A 15,721-nucleotide genomic window follows, 5' to 3' on the forward strand; every position below is an offset into this window, starting at 1 on the left:
GGAAAAATGTTCTTGTGTCTAGTTGTCTTGGTGTGCGGTGATGTTTATCTATAGTGATGTTTTGAGGGGAGGAGTTGAAACAGTTTATGTCCAGGATGTGAGGGGGTCAATAAATATTTTAAATAAGTAGATACATTTGTGTGATTCATTAGTGTGAGTTTGCTTTCATTATCCGTACATGACTTAAAGTACAGGTAAGGAATTCAAACATGGCTAACTAGGAGGTCTATAGAATCTGAGCCGCAATTGTACAATGATACAAAATACATCTCTTGAGTGTTTTGCATCTCAAATGAGAACTAGGACATTATTTCCACCATGAACATATCACCAATTTCACCAAAGTATTCCATGAGAATATTTCATTCATCCAGATCTAGGCTGGGTTATTTGAGTGTTCCCTTTATTTATTTATTTTGAGCAGTATACAAACAACGTCTTTAGAACTGAGTCCTGGTTTAAGAAGGGAGACCAGGTTTTCCAGAAAAGACTGAGCAGTCCGAGGTGGTGTAGGGTCCCCTACTTCGGGCAGCGGGATGGACTAGAACAGTGTTTCTCAACCTTGGCAACTTGAAGATATTTGGACTTCAATTCCCAGAATTCCCAAGCCAGCGAATGCTGGCCGGGGAATTCTGGGAGTTGAAGTCCAGATATCTTCAAGTTGCCAAGGTTGGGAAACACTGGACTAGAAGACCTCACACAGGTCCCTTCCAACCCTCTGCGTCTATCTCTACTGATTTCTGTCCAAATGAAGGCGTTCTGGAGGAGGGTGCTCCTATTTGGTAGCGAGAATCTGGACTGCCTGCCATTCGGGGATCAAAACTAAGCAATGCAAGTTTGTAGTTTTTGCCTGCTTACGAACCCAGGGTCTATCTTAGCAGGCGGAGGGTGTGTGTGTGAACTTCCTGCCCGTTTATTTATTTTCCTGCAAATCGGAAGGTAGACCAGGCGCGTCTGTCAAAGCCATCTCGCCATATGCGACTTCTTCACCCCTCTTTAGGTTGAACACACGTAGGGTGAGAATCTTTGCAGCTCGTGAGAATATTTCCTGATATTAAATTCTCCATCTTTGGTCTGCTTCTAAAGCCCCAAAACTTTCAGTCTCACCCCCATCCCCACAGAGCACTGCACACCAAGACAACTAGACCCAAGAACAGGTTTTTCCCCCCGAATGCCATCACTCTACTAAACAAATAATTCCCTCAACACTGTCAAACTTTTTACTAAATCTGCACTTCTATTCTACTAGTTTTTCTCATCATTCCTTTCACCCATTTCATCCCATGTTGACTGTATGACTGTAACTTGTTGCTTATATCCTAAGATTTTTATTAATATTCCTTCTTCATTGCTTATTTGACCCCTATGACAATCATTAAGTGTTATACCACATGATTCTTGACAAATGTATATTTTTATTTTATGTACAATGTTTACTCTATCTTTTCTTTTATGTACACTGAGAGCATGTGCACCGAAGACAAATTCCTTGTGTGTTCAATCACATTTGGCCAATATAGAATTCTATTCTATTCTATTCTATTCTATTCTATTCTATTCTGCTCTACTCTGCTCTACTCTATTCTCTATTCTATTCTATTCCACCCCCAAAATTGCCACGTCCAATTTTGTTTTGTTTTGTTTTGTTTTTAAACGGTCTCAGACGCGAACTCACTTCCTTTGAAAACGATTCTTCTTTGCGATAAATAAAAAAAACCTCCGCTCTATCTGATTTTTTAAAGCAATGAAAGGAAGGTTTCCCTTCTCGGCCACTGCGTTTAAAGTTTTCGCCACTAGAGAGAATCCGCCTCGCTTTGTGACCATTGCGCCCGGTTATTTCAGCCGGATAAAACTTAACCGCCCCCGTTAAAAAACCAACAACAACAACCTACACATACACATACTTTGTGAAGGTTGCTTTTGGGAAACCGAAGCGCTCCAAAGCATTTTAGCCAGGAAACGAAAACCTTTCTTTCTACATTGCAAGCGGGGAAGAAGCAGATCCGAATTGGGTTCGACTTTTCGGACGCTTCCAGATCAGAAGCTAAAATGCACCCGGCGGGATGAGCGTGTTTTCGCACTACAAAACCCATCCCCGAAAGATCAATCATCTCCAGAAAGCACTTAATACGGCGTTAGCTTATGTGCTTTGCTAATTAAATTTCAATCGGAGAGGAAGTCCATCAGAGGAAGAAGATAATAAAATTAAACGAAGGACGGGGGAACTCAAATCCTTTGACACAATTCTAGTTAAGCTTTTAAGGGCAGGAAATGAAGAGCCAGGCAGAAAAGAAGTGGGAAGTTATTTCCATGGGAAGATAGGCACCTTAAGGGACAGTTTGGTCTAGTAGTTCAAGACCACCGGGCTAGAAAGCTTGAGTTCAAGTCCTGCTTTAAAGCTATAAAAACCAGCCCGGTGATCTGAGATTAGTCACACTCACTCTCAGCACAAGTCAACCCACAAGGGTTGTTGTTGTTGTTGTTACAGGGGGGAAATAGGAACAGGAAGATGTATTGGATACACAGCCACCCTTGCGCCGTTTGCAAAAATAATGCAGGCGTGGTACAAATGAAAAAAGTCAGCATTAAACGCGGACGGCTAATGGGAGCCATTTAATACAGAGCTTATTACAGTATATGATCCCGTTCCCTCGGTTTTTCATGGTATCAATCCTGTCCTCTGGGTTTGGGAAGAGTACCCCGAGTTTGGAAAGAAAGGATACAGCGCGTACACCCTTTCCTTTAACCCGTTAAGTCGCTATCCTATTAGGACAAGCCACCGCGAAGTTAAGCGCGCTTTCTTTTGCGACATCCTTCGCATTCAAACGCGCAACGATACTACTTTTTAAAAAATAGCTTGACTTTCGAGTTTCAAAGGTGTCCGTCTGAACTGCAACTGGACCCAGGTCTTGTCTTCGAACCCCTCAGGGGAACGTGACGTTTCCCTCCCTTAAAGGGAGAAAGCAAATCTATGCGATTCGCTAGGGACCAAACCGAATTCTCAAGATCTGCAAGTATTTTTTTAGCTACTAGCTCACGACCCCCCTGCCCTCCCCCGCTTCTTTTCTCACCCTTCAGACAACCGATGTAGCCGTTGCTTTGCGGTCATTCTTTATATATATATATACAGTACTTCTCAAAAAATAAAAAATAAAGGGAACACTCAAATAACACATCCTAGATCTGAATGAATGAAATATTCTCACTGAATACTTTGTTCTGTACAAAGTTGAATGTGCACAACAGCAGGTGAAATTGATTGTCAATCAGTGTTGCTTCCTAAGTGGACAATTTGATTTCACAGAAGTTTGATTTACTTGGAGTTATATTGTGTTGTTTAAGTGTTCCCTTTATTTATTTATTTTTTGGAGCAGTGTATATATATATATTTAAACAGATCGGAATAGTTTCCGGGCGACTCCACTTCTGTGTGCGTCCAACGTCTGATATTTCTTTAAGGTCGGTTTGCAGGCTGGAACAAGCGGTAGCAAGGTCGCTTAGACTTATACGCCGCTTCGCGGTGCTTTTACAGCCCTCTCCCAGCGAAGAGTCAGCAGCACGTTGCCCCCCAACAATCTGGGTCCTTGTTTTACCCAGCTTTGATGGAAGGCTGAGTCAACCTTGAGCTGGTCAGGGTCGAACTGCTGACAGTGAGCAGAAATAGTTAGCTCTGTAATGGTCATCTTGGTTCCCACGACACTTGAACTCGGGGTTAAAGTGCACTGAATCCCGGTTGAGTCAAAGAGGAGGAAGGAAGGAAGGAAGGAAGGAAGGAAGGAAGGAAGGAAGGAAGGAAGGAAGGAAGGAGTATCCTTCAATACTTCAGCCTCAACGGTGCTTTAGGTTGAACTGAGGATTACAAGGTATGAGAACCCGACATTGGGTTTGTGACCAATGGCTTCAAAGCCAGCCTGAAAATTGGGGAAAGAGCGGGTGGGTTGAAAGGGACAGTGAACAGTTGACTAGTTGAGGCTCAGCTCATTAACAGCTCATTAGGCGAATCCAGGGGACAGTCTGAAGCAACCGCGAAGCATTTACACATTTTAGGATAAGCGCACAAATGCCAAATCAACAGGCGGGGTGTCCCAACGTGCCAGCTACGCCCCTGGTCCCCAGATACACCCCAGAGCAAAAGTTGCTAGAAACCGACATCCGCCCAATTCTCCTTGCATAACAGCTCTCACTTTTCAGGGGTGCGGGTATCCACTGCGGATCTTAAAGCAGGGAGGCGGGGGAGGCGCAACGAGGCCGGCGATCCTACCTTTCTCTATTGCAAGGGAACGGGAGTCGTGCAAACTTAACCTTAAAAACTGTTTTAGAGCGAATTGCGCCAGTGTTCGGATGTATTCTGTAGACCCAGGTGTGGGGGTTCTCCTCTACTGGGATCTATTTTTAGAGGAACTTTCTCTTTCTCTCTCTCTTTCATCTTTCTTACTTTCTCTCTCTCTTTCTTTCTTTCCTTTCTTTTCTTTTTTCTTTCTCTCTCTCTTTCTCTCTCTCTCTTTCATCTTTCTTTCTTTCTTTCTTTTCTTTTTTCTTTTTCTCTCCCCCTTTCTCTCTCTCTTTCATCTTTCTTACTTTCTCTCTTTTCTTTTTTCTTTCTCTCTCCCTCTCTCTCTTTCATCTTTCTTTCTTTCTTTTCTTTTTTCTTTTTCTCTCCCCCTTTCTCTCTCTCTCTTTCATCTTTCTTACTTTCTCTCTTTCTTTCTCGGGCTTTTTCTTTCTCTCTTTCCTTTTCTTTCTTTCTTTCCCTCCCCTCTTTCTCTTTTCCCTTTTTCTCCCTCTTTGTCTCCTTCTTCCTTCCTTCCTTCCTTTCTCTCCCTCCCACTCTCTTTCTCCCTCGTTCTCTTTCTTTCTTGTTTTCACCCTTCCTCTTAAACTACGAAGAAGCACCGTTTCTGGTCTCCAGGAAACATTTTCTATTTAAATGGCTTGCGGGGAGGGAGGTTGGCAGACCAACAAGTAGAGGGTCAAACAAGGCCATAAAACAAACGGGATTTCATTTTTGGCCGGTTCTAAACTTATGGTAATATAAAATATTTTCCGGCCTGCGCTTCGTCCTTTCCCCCTTTCAATGAAATAAATAGATAAAGCCTCGGGGGAGGCCTGGGGGGCACATGAAAATATGAGGTTCCCAGGTGCGCCCCTCTAAAATAAAGGAAATTGGGGACTTCAGACGACCTTGTCTATGCGAGTGTGCTTGAAAGAGGCTAAACCAAGAACCCACAAAAGTTCAAGTTTCCTCCGTTCAAAAAAATTAAATCAATCGGAGATTTTATCTTTCCGATCTGCCCTCCTTTCCAGTCTCAAACCGCCTGTTGGAGGGAGAAAATTGAATGGCAGAGGCGCTTCTTTTCACCTCCATTTAATTCGGGGGGTGCGGGCGGGTGGCGGGAGGGCGGGTGGGGGGCGCGCGTTGGTGGTGAAACCGGGGCTCTGCCTCCTCCCTAGCAACCAGTCGGGCGGGCTCCGCTCGAAAGTCGGCACAAGTGTGACACCTACCTGTGAATTTGGGAAGCGGTCCAAGGCGACCCCCGCTCCCCCTCCATTTGCGCGTACTCCTCTGAACCCCCCCCCCAAGTCCCTGTCCGTGCCTTTGCAGGAGGGAACCAAGGGGAGGGGGTGGGTTAATCATTTCAGCTTCCCTGACTTTTCGAACTTTAACGGGGCCGAGAGAGAGAGAGAGAGAGAGAGAGATGGAGGGAGGGAGGGAGGAAGGAAAGAGAGAGAGAAAGAAAGAAATAGAAAGAGAGAGAGAGAGAAAAAAAAGAAAGAGAGAGAGAGGTAGAGGCAGGGAGGGAGGGAGGAGAGAATGAAAGAGAAAGAGATAGATGGAGGGAGGGAGGGAGGAAAGAAAGAAAGAAAGAAATAGAAAGAGAGAGAGAGAGAGAAAGAAAGAGAGAGAGAGGTAGAGGGAGGGAGGGAGGAGAGAATGAAAGAGAAAGAGATAGATGGAGGGAGGGAGGAAAGAGAGAAAGAAATAAAGAAATAAAAATAAATAAAGAGAGAGGGGGGGATAGAGGGAGGAAGGGAGGGAAGAAGGAAGGAAAGAGAGAAAGGAAGAAAGAAAGAGGGAGGGAGGAAGGGAGGAGAGAAAGAAAGAGAGAGAGAGATGGAGGGAGGAAATAGAAAAAGAGAGAGCGACAGAGAAGGAGGCCTGGAGAGAGCTACGGAAAGGAACCAAGCGCCAGGCCAAGCGCGGGCGCGGCTTCACACAACCCGGCGGCTCTCCCGAGCAGAATCGCCCGAGAAAAAAACAAATAAATCGGACGTAAAATCCAACCTCCTTCGCGAGTTTCACAGACAAAAAACCCCAAAACAACAACAACAACAAAAACCAAAAACCAAACCCAAATCTTCGCGTAAAAAGCCGGGAAGGATTAAAGTATAAGATTTGGTTTTGGAGGGAGAGGAAGAATCGCGGAAAAAAAATCGGTTAAAAGAGTCGCCAGGCGTGAAAAAGCCCCGTCTTCGTTTATTTTTTCTAACCTCCCTTTTTGCAGTGTTTCTCTCCCCCCCCCCACTTCCCCCCACGGCCTTCAGATCCAGGCAGGGGCGGGCGTCGGCACTCCCCCGTTCCCAAGAACCGATCCCATCCACCCACCTACCCAACCCGGCAAAATCTACCGAGAAGTGGACATCTGGGACTGGGGGGCCAAGTGGATCACCGACCGACGCGTTCACACGATCCAACAGTAGCTCTCTTCCCTCCTCCCCGCGTGTTACCTCCGACAGTTTTCACAGGGTCTGGGTTTGGGGCTACAGTTTCTGGCTGAAATCCGCAACAATTGCAAGAGTCTGCGTAAAATCCACCCAGGTGAAAATATTTCTCACAACCGCCTCTTCCTTACCACCGGCCCCCTTCTACCCACCCACCCAAATCCATTCCTAGAGGAACTTTCCCCCAAATCCTCTATTAGAAATACCCTCAAAAGCCCCCCCCTCCTGGCAATAATGATAATTTTTCGCCTTCTCATCCCTAAACAAAGTGGGAGAAAATCATTAGAATGTTTCCTTTGTTCCTTTTGCCCCTCTATCTTTTCTTTTCTTTTCTTTTGTTTGTTTGCCTTCGTATTGCAGTCCCCCCCACCCTTTAAAAAAAAAAGGTCGGCATTTCTTCCCTTTTCAAAATGTGATTTCCCCCTTCACTTTAATGCATAGAAAAATAAATCTATGGTTCGATTTCACTTTGGGCTGAGGCCGTCTGTGATTGACGCCTAAATAGCACAGTTCGACCAGCTTCCGCACGGAAAGTTGTTAATTTCAGACAATCATTATTAATGCTGCTAATAACTCAGTAAGCAGATAGACACACACACACCAACAATTTGGGAGGAGACACAAACGCGCGCGTGTATATGTGCATATATCTATATTTAGAGATGTTTACGCAGAGAGAACCAAAAAGCGTACGACCGTAACAAGTGGTTGGATTTCATAATTTACTTCAAAGATACCGTATAACCGATTTAAATACAAAAAAAAAGCTACATTAAATATACAGAATAAGATTTCGTACAAATCGCCTCTGTCTCCCCCCCCCCTCTTTCTGCGTGCGAGAGAGTCGCTCCAATCCAGCACATATAGCAGTTCTGCTTTAAGACTTCTAAAAGCTGCGTTTTCAAATAAATTATAAAGCTGATTTGGAAAGCGGCCAGAACTTTCCTTTTTCTTTTCATCTCTCCCCCCCCTCTCTTTCCACCCTTCCTCCCCCCAACTTTAGGCAGCGGGTGGGAGGGGGGGAAAAAACCCCAATCCAGATGGGTTCCATGAGAAAAGAAATGTGGAAAAAATCGCCACGATGGGAAAAAAAAACCAAGAAAGGGAAAAAAATTAGCAGAAAATCACTGAACGAGCGGCGGAGGAGTGGAGAGGGGGGGATAACTTTCTCTCTCCCCCCCAATAAAAGGCGGACCCAAATCCACAAGTCTCGGTTTTTTGGGAGCTCAGCTTTTAAGTCGGGAGATTTTAAATGTGCGACATACCTTTCTTGAGTTCGTAAGGCGACTCTTTGCTAAAGTCGTACTGGCTCTGAGTCCGGAGCATCTTCGCGTCTTTGGCCAAGCTCTCCGCTCTGTTCAAAAGGGTCTGGTTTAATCCGTTAAAATGGGGGCCGGGGGCGCCCGGCTGGGCCGCCCCGTTTCCGTGGAGGTGTCCGAAGGAAGCGTAGTTCGTGTAGCCCGGGTAAAAAGGGCTGGCGGCGTAGTAGAGGGGTCGCGGGAGCACCGAGGCGGCGGTGGCGCCGTTGGGGAAGGGGCAAGGCGCGGCCGAAGGCGAACGCGCCGTCGGGGATGGAGCCGCCGGGCCGCTTAAGCCCGAAGGCGTTTGCGGGGGCGTCTCGCCGCCGCCCGCTTCCTTGACTTTGTCCGCGGAGGTGGCGATCTCCGCCAGGGACCAGAGTTTGGGTTTGGAAAGGGGGCCCGGGGCGGCCGCCTGCGAGGGCGCCTGGGGCGTGTGGATGACCGAGGTGCCGTGGCTGGAAGGATGCAGGTCCGTCGATGGGGGCCGGTACTGGGAGGGAGGGAGGGGCGCCGGGGGGTCGTCGGGATGCAAGAGCTGCTGCTGCTGGAGGTGGTGGTGGTGGTGGTGGTGGGCTTGGAGGAGGAGGCGGCCCGCTGCGGAGCCGCAGTGCGCCAAAGGCGAGGAGGCGCCCGCGCCGACGGCTTCTTTCCGATGCGTCTGCTCGGGGCTCTCCTTACAATCCGAGTCGCTGGAGGCGCCGTCGGGTTCTTTGGGCCCTCCGACGCCTTTGGGGTCCGAGGGGCCTGCGGGGGGGAGAAAAAGGTGGAGAGGCCCCCGGGGGCCGCTGTCAGGCTTTCTGCGGCTCAGCGCCGGGCCTTCTTTGCACCGGCCCGAACCTGACATACACACACACCGAAGTTATTCTCTCGCCCCCACACGCACACAACTCGTCTGTTTTCCCAGCCAGCAGATGAGCCCCGTTGGTTAAGCCGTCTAACCCTGGGGGGGGGGGGGGGGGAAGCATTTCTTTTATTTTATTTTCTTTCTTTCTTTCTTTCTTTCTTTCTCTTTATCTCCTTCTTTCTTTCTTTTCCCCTTCTTTCCTCTTTTCTTTCTTTCTCTTTCTTTTCTATCCTTCCTTTATTCATTCCTTTCCTCTTTCTTTCTCTCTCTCTTTCTCTCCCTCTTTCTTTTTACTTCTTTCCTCTTTTCTTTCTTTTTCTTTCTTTAGCTCTTTCCCTTTCTTTCTTTCCTTCCTTCCTTCCTTCTTCCTCTCCCTCCCTCCCTCTTCCTCTCCCTTTATCCACAACCCCGTTTCCTGATCGTGTGAATGAAATCCCTGAGACGCTCACTGACCCGCTTCAAGTTAGTCGCCAGAATACAGCCAAAGTCGGGGCTTTCTCTCCCCACCTACCCGCCTCTTTCTCAGGCTACTACTACCACTATCTGCCTCCCTTGAACGGCCCCTTCGCCTTTTCCTGCACCTTGAAAGCTGCTGGAGACCCAGCCCTTCTCTCCCCCCCCCGCTCTTTCAGACGACCCCGGCCTGAAAAATGGAGACCCCGGCCACCCCTCGCCACTCACCCCTCCACGTCAAAGCCCCGCAAGCCCCGCGACTAAGCCAGCGGCCTCCCGGGGCAGGGCAGGGGGGATCAGGAGGCTCTTACCGAGCTCGCCGGTCTCGGGGTCGCCCTTCTCCTCGAGTTTGGCCGGCTCTTCGTCGTCGTTCTTCTCCAGGTCGATGTTCTCTTCTTCTTCCTCGTCCTCGCTCCGGTTTCGCGGCGTCCAGGTCATCTTGTTCTCCTTCTTGAGTCGCCGGCGGGCGTTGGCGAACCAGGTGGAGACCTGGGTGAGGGTCATCTTGGTGATGATGGCCAACATGATCTTCTCGCCCTTGGTCGGGTAGGGGTTCTTGCGGTGCTCGTTCAGCCAGGCTTTCAGCGTGGCCGTGGCGTCCCGCGTGGCGTTCTTGCGGTAAGCCGGGTCGCCGTAAGGGTAGGAGCCCAGCGGAGCGGCGTAAGGGTGGTAGCCCAAGGAGCCCGCCATGCCCGTCGTGTGGTCGTAGGGAGAGCCCTGCAGAGAGACGACGAGGAGGAGGAGAGGAGAGGCAGGCTGGGAGTCAGAAAGGAGGCCGCGGGGAAGTCCACAGCCGGCTGGGAACGCCACCTCGTTGGATGGACAATATGGGCAACTAAGAGAGCTTTTCTCCTGCCCCTCTCGACCCCGTAACCCCGCCACTCACATAAGAATCACTCTCATAAGAACCATAATAATGAATAAAAAGAGTAGAACCTGTGGTCTATAGCAGTGTTTCCCAACCTTGGCAACTTGAAAATATCTGGACTTCAACTCCCAGAATACCCTAGCTGGGGAATTCTGGGAGTTGAAGTCCAGATATCTTCAAGTTGCCAAGGTTGGGAAACACTGCTCTAGAGGTTAACGCTACTGTTCAAATCCCGGTATGGCTAGCCGATGAGGGCAAAATAAGGTGGAAATAGATCTACACTGCTCAAAAAAATAAAATTAAGGGAACACTCAAAGAACACATCCGAGATCTGAATGAATGAAATATTCTCATTGAATACTTTGTTCTGTACAAAGTTGAATGTGCACAACAGCAGGTGAAATTGATTGTCAGTGTTGCTTCCTAAGTGGACGATTTCACAGAAGTTTGATTTGCTTGGAGTTATATTGTGTGGTTTAAATGTTCCCTTTATTATTATTATTTTAGAGCAGTCTCCCTTCCTTTTCATTATCAGCAAAAATACGTTACATGCACGCATACATATAGGTTAAAGCTACTGCCTTACATACAGGCAGACTCTCCAGGTTCAAATCCCGGAAGGTATGGCTAGTTGATGAGAACAAAATAGCTTGAAATAGATCTATACTAGATCTATAGTATAGATCTATACTAGTATAGATCAACAAAAAGATGTTAATATCAACAAAAATATGTTAAACATTAGATTAGATGATAGATAGATAGATAGATAGATAGATAGATAGATAGATTGATTGATTGATTGATTGATTGATAGATAGATAGACACAACACAAACACACGCGCATCACGCGGGTCAGGCCCAACGTCTGAAGGCGGCCAGAAGAGATTCCGCTGGCCACTACAGCGTTTTATCCCACCGCTTTTACTACAGCCCCCCTATCGCCGCTAACCCCCTCCCTCTTATTCTCCTGTAAACAACCCCCTTTAATTAAAGGCAACCTTTCGCCCAAATTCCCCCTTCCCCCGGTTTTATTGTCATTTTAACCCCCCCCTCCTTCCCCAGTGGAGAACTCCTAAAGACCAGGCAGAGGGGAGAAAGAGGACGAGAAAGAAAATAGAAACCCAACCCTGGAAGAAAAGGGAGACGAGGAAAGAGCCAGAGCGGTTTGCAACCCAGCTAACCGGATTCAAACGGGAGTTGAGTCTCGGGGTTATTCCCCCCCTCCACGCCCCCACGAAGCCTTAAGGCGGTTGGTTGCCTTCAAAATGGATTGGGGTTCTTTGGACGGAGCCCTGTGGAAGGCAGGAAACGCCCGAGGCGGATCCGCGGGGCGAAAAAGAAACGCGGGCTTCTTGCTTGATTCCTCTGGGCTTCTCCCCGAAAGATTTCCCGGGACGGTTCCGAGCCGCAGGTCGCTTCGGAAACCCCCCCCACCCCTTTTAACAAAATATATATGGATGTATCTATATTTATGAGAGCGGTGCCGGCGGTTTCTGAAGCGACTTGGATTCAACAGCCGCGGAGGAAAAAGAGCGAGGGACGAAATCTGACCAGTTTCACTACTCGCCCCCCCCCGCCCCGTCCCCTTTTTCGGCAGCCAAACTGATGGGCGTCTAAAGTGATTGACCTGACTTGAATCCAAAGGAGGTCAGGGGGCGGGGGCGGGGGTGAGTGGTGGGAGCGCAGTGTTCCGACATGCACGGACAAAAATAACGTGGTGGTATGGGGAATCTCCGAGAAGCAAACCAGGCGGCGTCCTAAATTTTATTTCGTTTTATTTTCTTCTTTCCTTCTTTCCTCTCTCTTTCCTTCTCTCTCTCTTTCCATCTCTCTCTCTTTCTTTCCTTCTCTTTTTCTTTCTTTCTTTCTTCCTTCCATCTCTCTTTCTTTCCTTCTCTCTCTTTCTTCCTCTCTTTCCTTCTATCTTTCTTTCTCTCCTTCCTTCCTTTCTCTTTCTTTCTTTTTTCTTTTTTTCTTTCTTCTCTTTCCTTCTCCCACTCTCTTTTTCGTTCTCTCTCTTCTACTCTTTTTCTTTTTCCCTCTGTTTCTCTCTCTCCCTCCCTCTCTTCTGTCTCCGAATTGCCAAAAAAACCCCCCACTTCCCCTTCACTATTTAGATCCCAATCCGAAAGAGCAGGGCGCTCGAACCCGTTTCGCTTAGGAGTTTGCTCCTACACTTGACTCCCGAATAAACTGGCTGCTGCGGCCGAGAATCGCTTGGCCGTTCCGCTTTTTTTTTTTTTTGGGGGGGGGGGTGTCGCGGGCAGCAATTCTCCCTTAGGATATCCCAGAAAGACAGCAATTGACCCGATTGGAGCCGAAGCAGGATCGGACGCAACCTGCCTTCGGGGAAGACAAGCCTTAGAGAAGGGCCCGGAGCCTCCAGGCGGCCGGCTAATCCTTCTTTTCGCCCCTGGCCTCCTTTCTCTCTTTCCCAGCGGGTTTTCCTCTAGACAGGGCTGTTTTTGCAAGCCCCGCAACCAAAGCCCCGCCTGCTCTCTGCTCCTGACCTCGGGGTTTCTCCTCGGCCAAGCCCTCTGCCTACTCTTGCTTCCTTCCAACCATCCCCGAGGAACGAAGGGAAGGAAGGAGAAAAGGAAAGGAAAGAAGAAAGGAAAGGAAATATGAAGAAGGGAAAGGAAAGAGGAGACGAAAAGAAAGGAAAGGAAAGAGGAAAGGAAAGGATGGATGAAGAAGGGAAAGGAAAGGAATAGAAAGGAAAGGGAAGGCGAGAGCGGCGCTTACCACGTAGGAAGAGAAGGCAGCCGCGGCCGCCGCGGCCGCCGGGTCTGCGCCGTACTGGAGGTGCGAGCTGTAGCCGGGCGAAGGCGCGCTGAAGGCGGTGGAACCGGCGTAGGGGGAAAAAGCCGAGCCGGACGACGACCTGCCCAGTTCATCCGTCCGCGGGCCGGAGATCACGCTGGTGCTGTAGGCAGGGCAGGAATAGAGGGCCAAGGACGCCGACGGCTGGTACAAGTAACCCTGAGGATACGACATGGCCGGAAGCTGCTGGCAGAAGAACTCCGCCAGCCCCAGCCAGCCCCAGCCAGCCGCGCAAAGCAGCTGCTGAAGCCGCCGCCGCCGCCGCCGCCGCCTCCTCTTCCTCCGCCGCTCCGGGCTCCTTCGGGCTTGGGCGCTCCGGATCCTGGCTCTCTCTCTCTCTCTCTCTCCCAGGGAGCGCGTCGTCGGAGCTTTGCCGGGGCGGGCGGAGAGCCCCTCTTCGCCGCCTCCCCTCCGCAGCGGCTCTGGCTGGAGTCTCCGGCGCGCGGCACCTTCTTTCACCCCCCTTCTTCTTCTTCTTCTTCTTCCTCTTCCTCCTCCTCTTTGCAGGCGTCTTCTTCTCGGTTCCCCCTCCCTCCCTCCGCGCTTTGCTCCCCTTTGGGCTCCCTGGATGGCTCCTTCTCTCGCCTGCCTTCTTGACCGCCCGCTCGCCCGGCGCCCCCCTTCCCCGCGCGCGCTCCGCCAAAGGTCCTGCCAAGGCACGAAGTTGGGAATTGAGGATTCTGACGCCTCCGACGCAACGCGCCCAAGCTCCGCCTATTTGGGGGGGGTGATGTTGGCGGAGGGAGTGACTCGGGTGTGTGTGTGTGTAGGAAAGAAGGAGGAAGAGGCGGGGAGCGGACGGGCTGCGGCGGGGGGGGGGGAGGAGGGAGAGAGAAGTAAAAGTAAAAGAAACCCGCCGGGGGTGGTTGGAGCTGCGGCTGGCCAAACCCCCCTTCCTCCTTCTCTCTCTCCCTATCCCTCCTTCCATCCCTCTCTCTCTCCCTCTCTCTTTCCATCCCTCCCTCGCTCTCTCGCTCCCCCCTCTCTCTCCTTTCCTCTCGCTCGCTCTCCCCCTTCCTCTCTTCCCCTCCCTTCCTCTCTCCCGCCCCCCTCTTCACTCGCCGGCTCAATTGCGCCGGCCTCTGGCAATCAACAGCCAAGCTGTTTAGTAAAAGATCACCTCCAACTTTCTTCATTTGCTAAATACACCATCAGCGCAATTTCGCTCTTGATTTATGGCAAACGAGCATGCTGGCTGGGTCCTCGCTCGCCCGTTCTCCCGCTGGCGGGCCTGCGCTGGAATGCGAATGAGTGCGTTGGCTTCATGAAATGAGGCTGGAAGGAGGGAGGAAGAGAGGGAAGGAAGGAAGGAGGGAGGGAGGGTGGGAGAGAGGGAGGGAGAGAAGGAGGAAGGACGGAGGGAAGGAAGGAAGGAAGGAAAGTATGAAGGAAGAAAAGAAAGGAAGGAATTTCGAATATACAAGTCTGGGAATAAGGAAGTAAAAAGAAGTCCAACTAAATCCAACTCATCTGTTGAAGAAGAGACGCGAAAAGTTTTTGCAAATTTGGCACTTTGCTTTGCTGGCTCATCTACCTTACAGCTTCCTATTAATGGCTTTGTTGTGCATTATCATTACAGATTATTTCCCCACGATTGATTTCTAATTTTGCCCCTGGATAAATGATTCGCCTTTGGGCCCCAGAACCACCACCACCCTTCAATTATTCTAGTGCAATCCAATTATGTTTTGCCCCATTCCCTTCTCCCTTCCGTTTCTCAAGTACTGTACAGCAGCCGCAGAAGACCCGACCTGGGGATTTAAGTTGTTGAAAATTACAAAACAGCTGGGCTTTGAGGGTTGGCCAGGTGAAGATAAAGTCTCTACTCTTGGTGGCTGGGAAGATGTTCGGGCTAGGGAGCGAGTCCCAGCATCCTTTGAAACGATTCTTAACCCGTTTCATTAGTATGTTACTTATCATAACATAGCCAATAACAAACCATATCTGGAAAACCGAATATGGTTAAGTCCTTAACTATCTTTCTGATTTGGACCAAAGCGGCTGCATTTCGTTCCTTCCTTCCTTCCCTCCTTCCCTCTTTCCTCCTTCCTTCCTTCCTTTCATCTTTCCGTCTTTCCCTCCCTCCCTCCTTCCCCTTCCTTCCTTCCTTCTTTCCCTCCTTCCTTCCTTCCTTCTTTCCCTCCTTCCTTTCTTCCTTCCTTCCCTCTTTCCCTCTCTCCCTCTTTCCTCCTTCCTTCCTTTCTTCTTTCCGTCTTTCCCTCCCTCCCTCCTTCCCCTTCCTTCCTTCCTTCCCTCCTTCCTCTTCCATTTCTCTTCAAGAGGCAAGAACGTCCGATCTCCCCCCCCCGTGTTTCTGCCTCCCGCAGCCCACGCCAGGTGGGCAGGAGAAGGGGCAAAATCTCGCCACGCGTGGCTTTCCCAGAGACCCTGAGCAGACCGGCCCGGCCCCCTTTGCCAAGTTGTCCCGAGAGAGAGAGAGAGAGAGACGAACCGTCCACCCCCGCCCGCTTGTTGTGACAGTAGCAGAAGGTCTGGTTGGGTTTCTCCCTCCTCCCACCAGGAAAAAAAAGAAGGAAGGGGAGTGGAAGCCCAGGGAAAGCCGCGGAGGGGGCCATGGAGAGAGAGAAGGAGGCTGTGGAACGGCCTGCTTCGGCGAAGCTGCTCCGGGCCATCTTAGGGGGCAAAAAAAAAAAAAAGATGTAATAATCCAGGTATCTTTCCTTTTTCCCCACCCACCCCCACTTAAA

At 49.7% G+C, this 15,721-nt stretch overlaps 1 protein-coding gene across 1 annotated transcript; it reads right to left on the reverse strand.

Annotated features, from left to right (window-relative positions):
- Nucleotides 1–7,428: 7,428 nt before the first annotated feature.
- On the reverse strand, nucleotides 7,429–13,715 carry IRX5 (iroquois homeobox 5). Its single transcript, XM_070760162.1, has 3 exons — nucleotides 12,936–13,715; nucleotides 9,630–10,035; nucleotides 7,429–8,765 (listed from the first exon to the last, which is right to left on the reverse strand). The coding sequence occupies exons 1-3, from the start codon at nucleotides 13,185–13,187 to the stop codon at nucleotides 7,969–7,971; spliced, it is 1,455 nt and encodes a 484-aa protein (XP_070616263.1). The 5' UTR covers nucleotides 13,188–13,715; the 3' UTR covers nucleotides 7,429–7,968.
- Nucleotides 13,716–15,721: the final 2,006 nt, after the last annotated feature.

The sequence above is a fragment of the Erythrolamprus reginae genome, chromosome 9 (assembly GCF_031021105.1).
Source record: "Erythrolamprus reginae isolate rEryReg1 chromosome 9, rEryReg1.hap1, whole genome shotgun sequence".
In the NCBI taxonomy this organism is placed as follows: domain Eukaryota; kingdom Metazoa; phylum Chordata; class Lepidosauria; order Squamata; family Dipsadidae; genus Erythrolamprus; species Erythrolamprus reginae.

What these genes read in the sequence shown, in the direction of transcription:
- IRX5 (XM_070760162.1), bottom strand. Translation starts at nt 13,187, where the DNA reads ATGTCGTATCCTCAGGGTTACTTGTACCAGCCGTCGGCGTCCTTGGCC. An exon ending in CTGCCTTCTCTTCCTACGTG is followed by an intron (nt 10,036 to 12,935) that starts GTAAGCGCCGCT and finishes GTCTCTCTGCAG; the next exon opens with GGCTCTCCCTACGACCACAC. An exon ending in CCCCGAGACCGGCGAGCTCG is followed by an intron (nt 8,766 to 9,629) that starts GTAAGAGCCTCC and finishes TCCCCCCCGCAG; the next exon opens with GCCCCTCGGACCCCAAAGGC.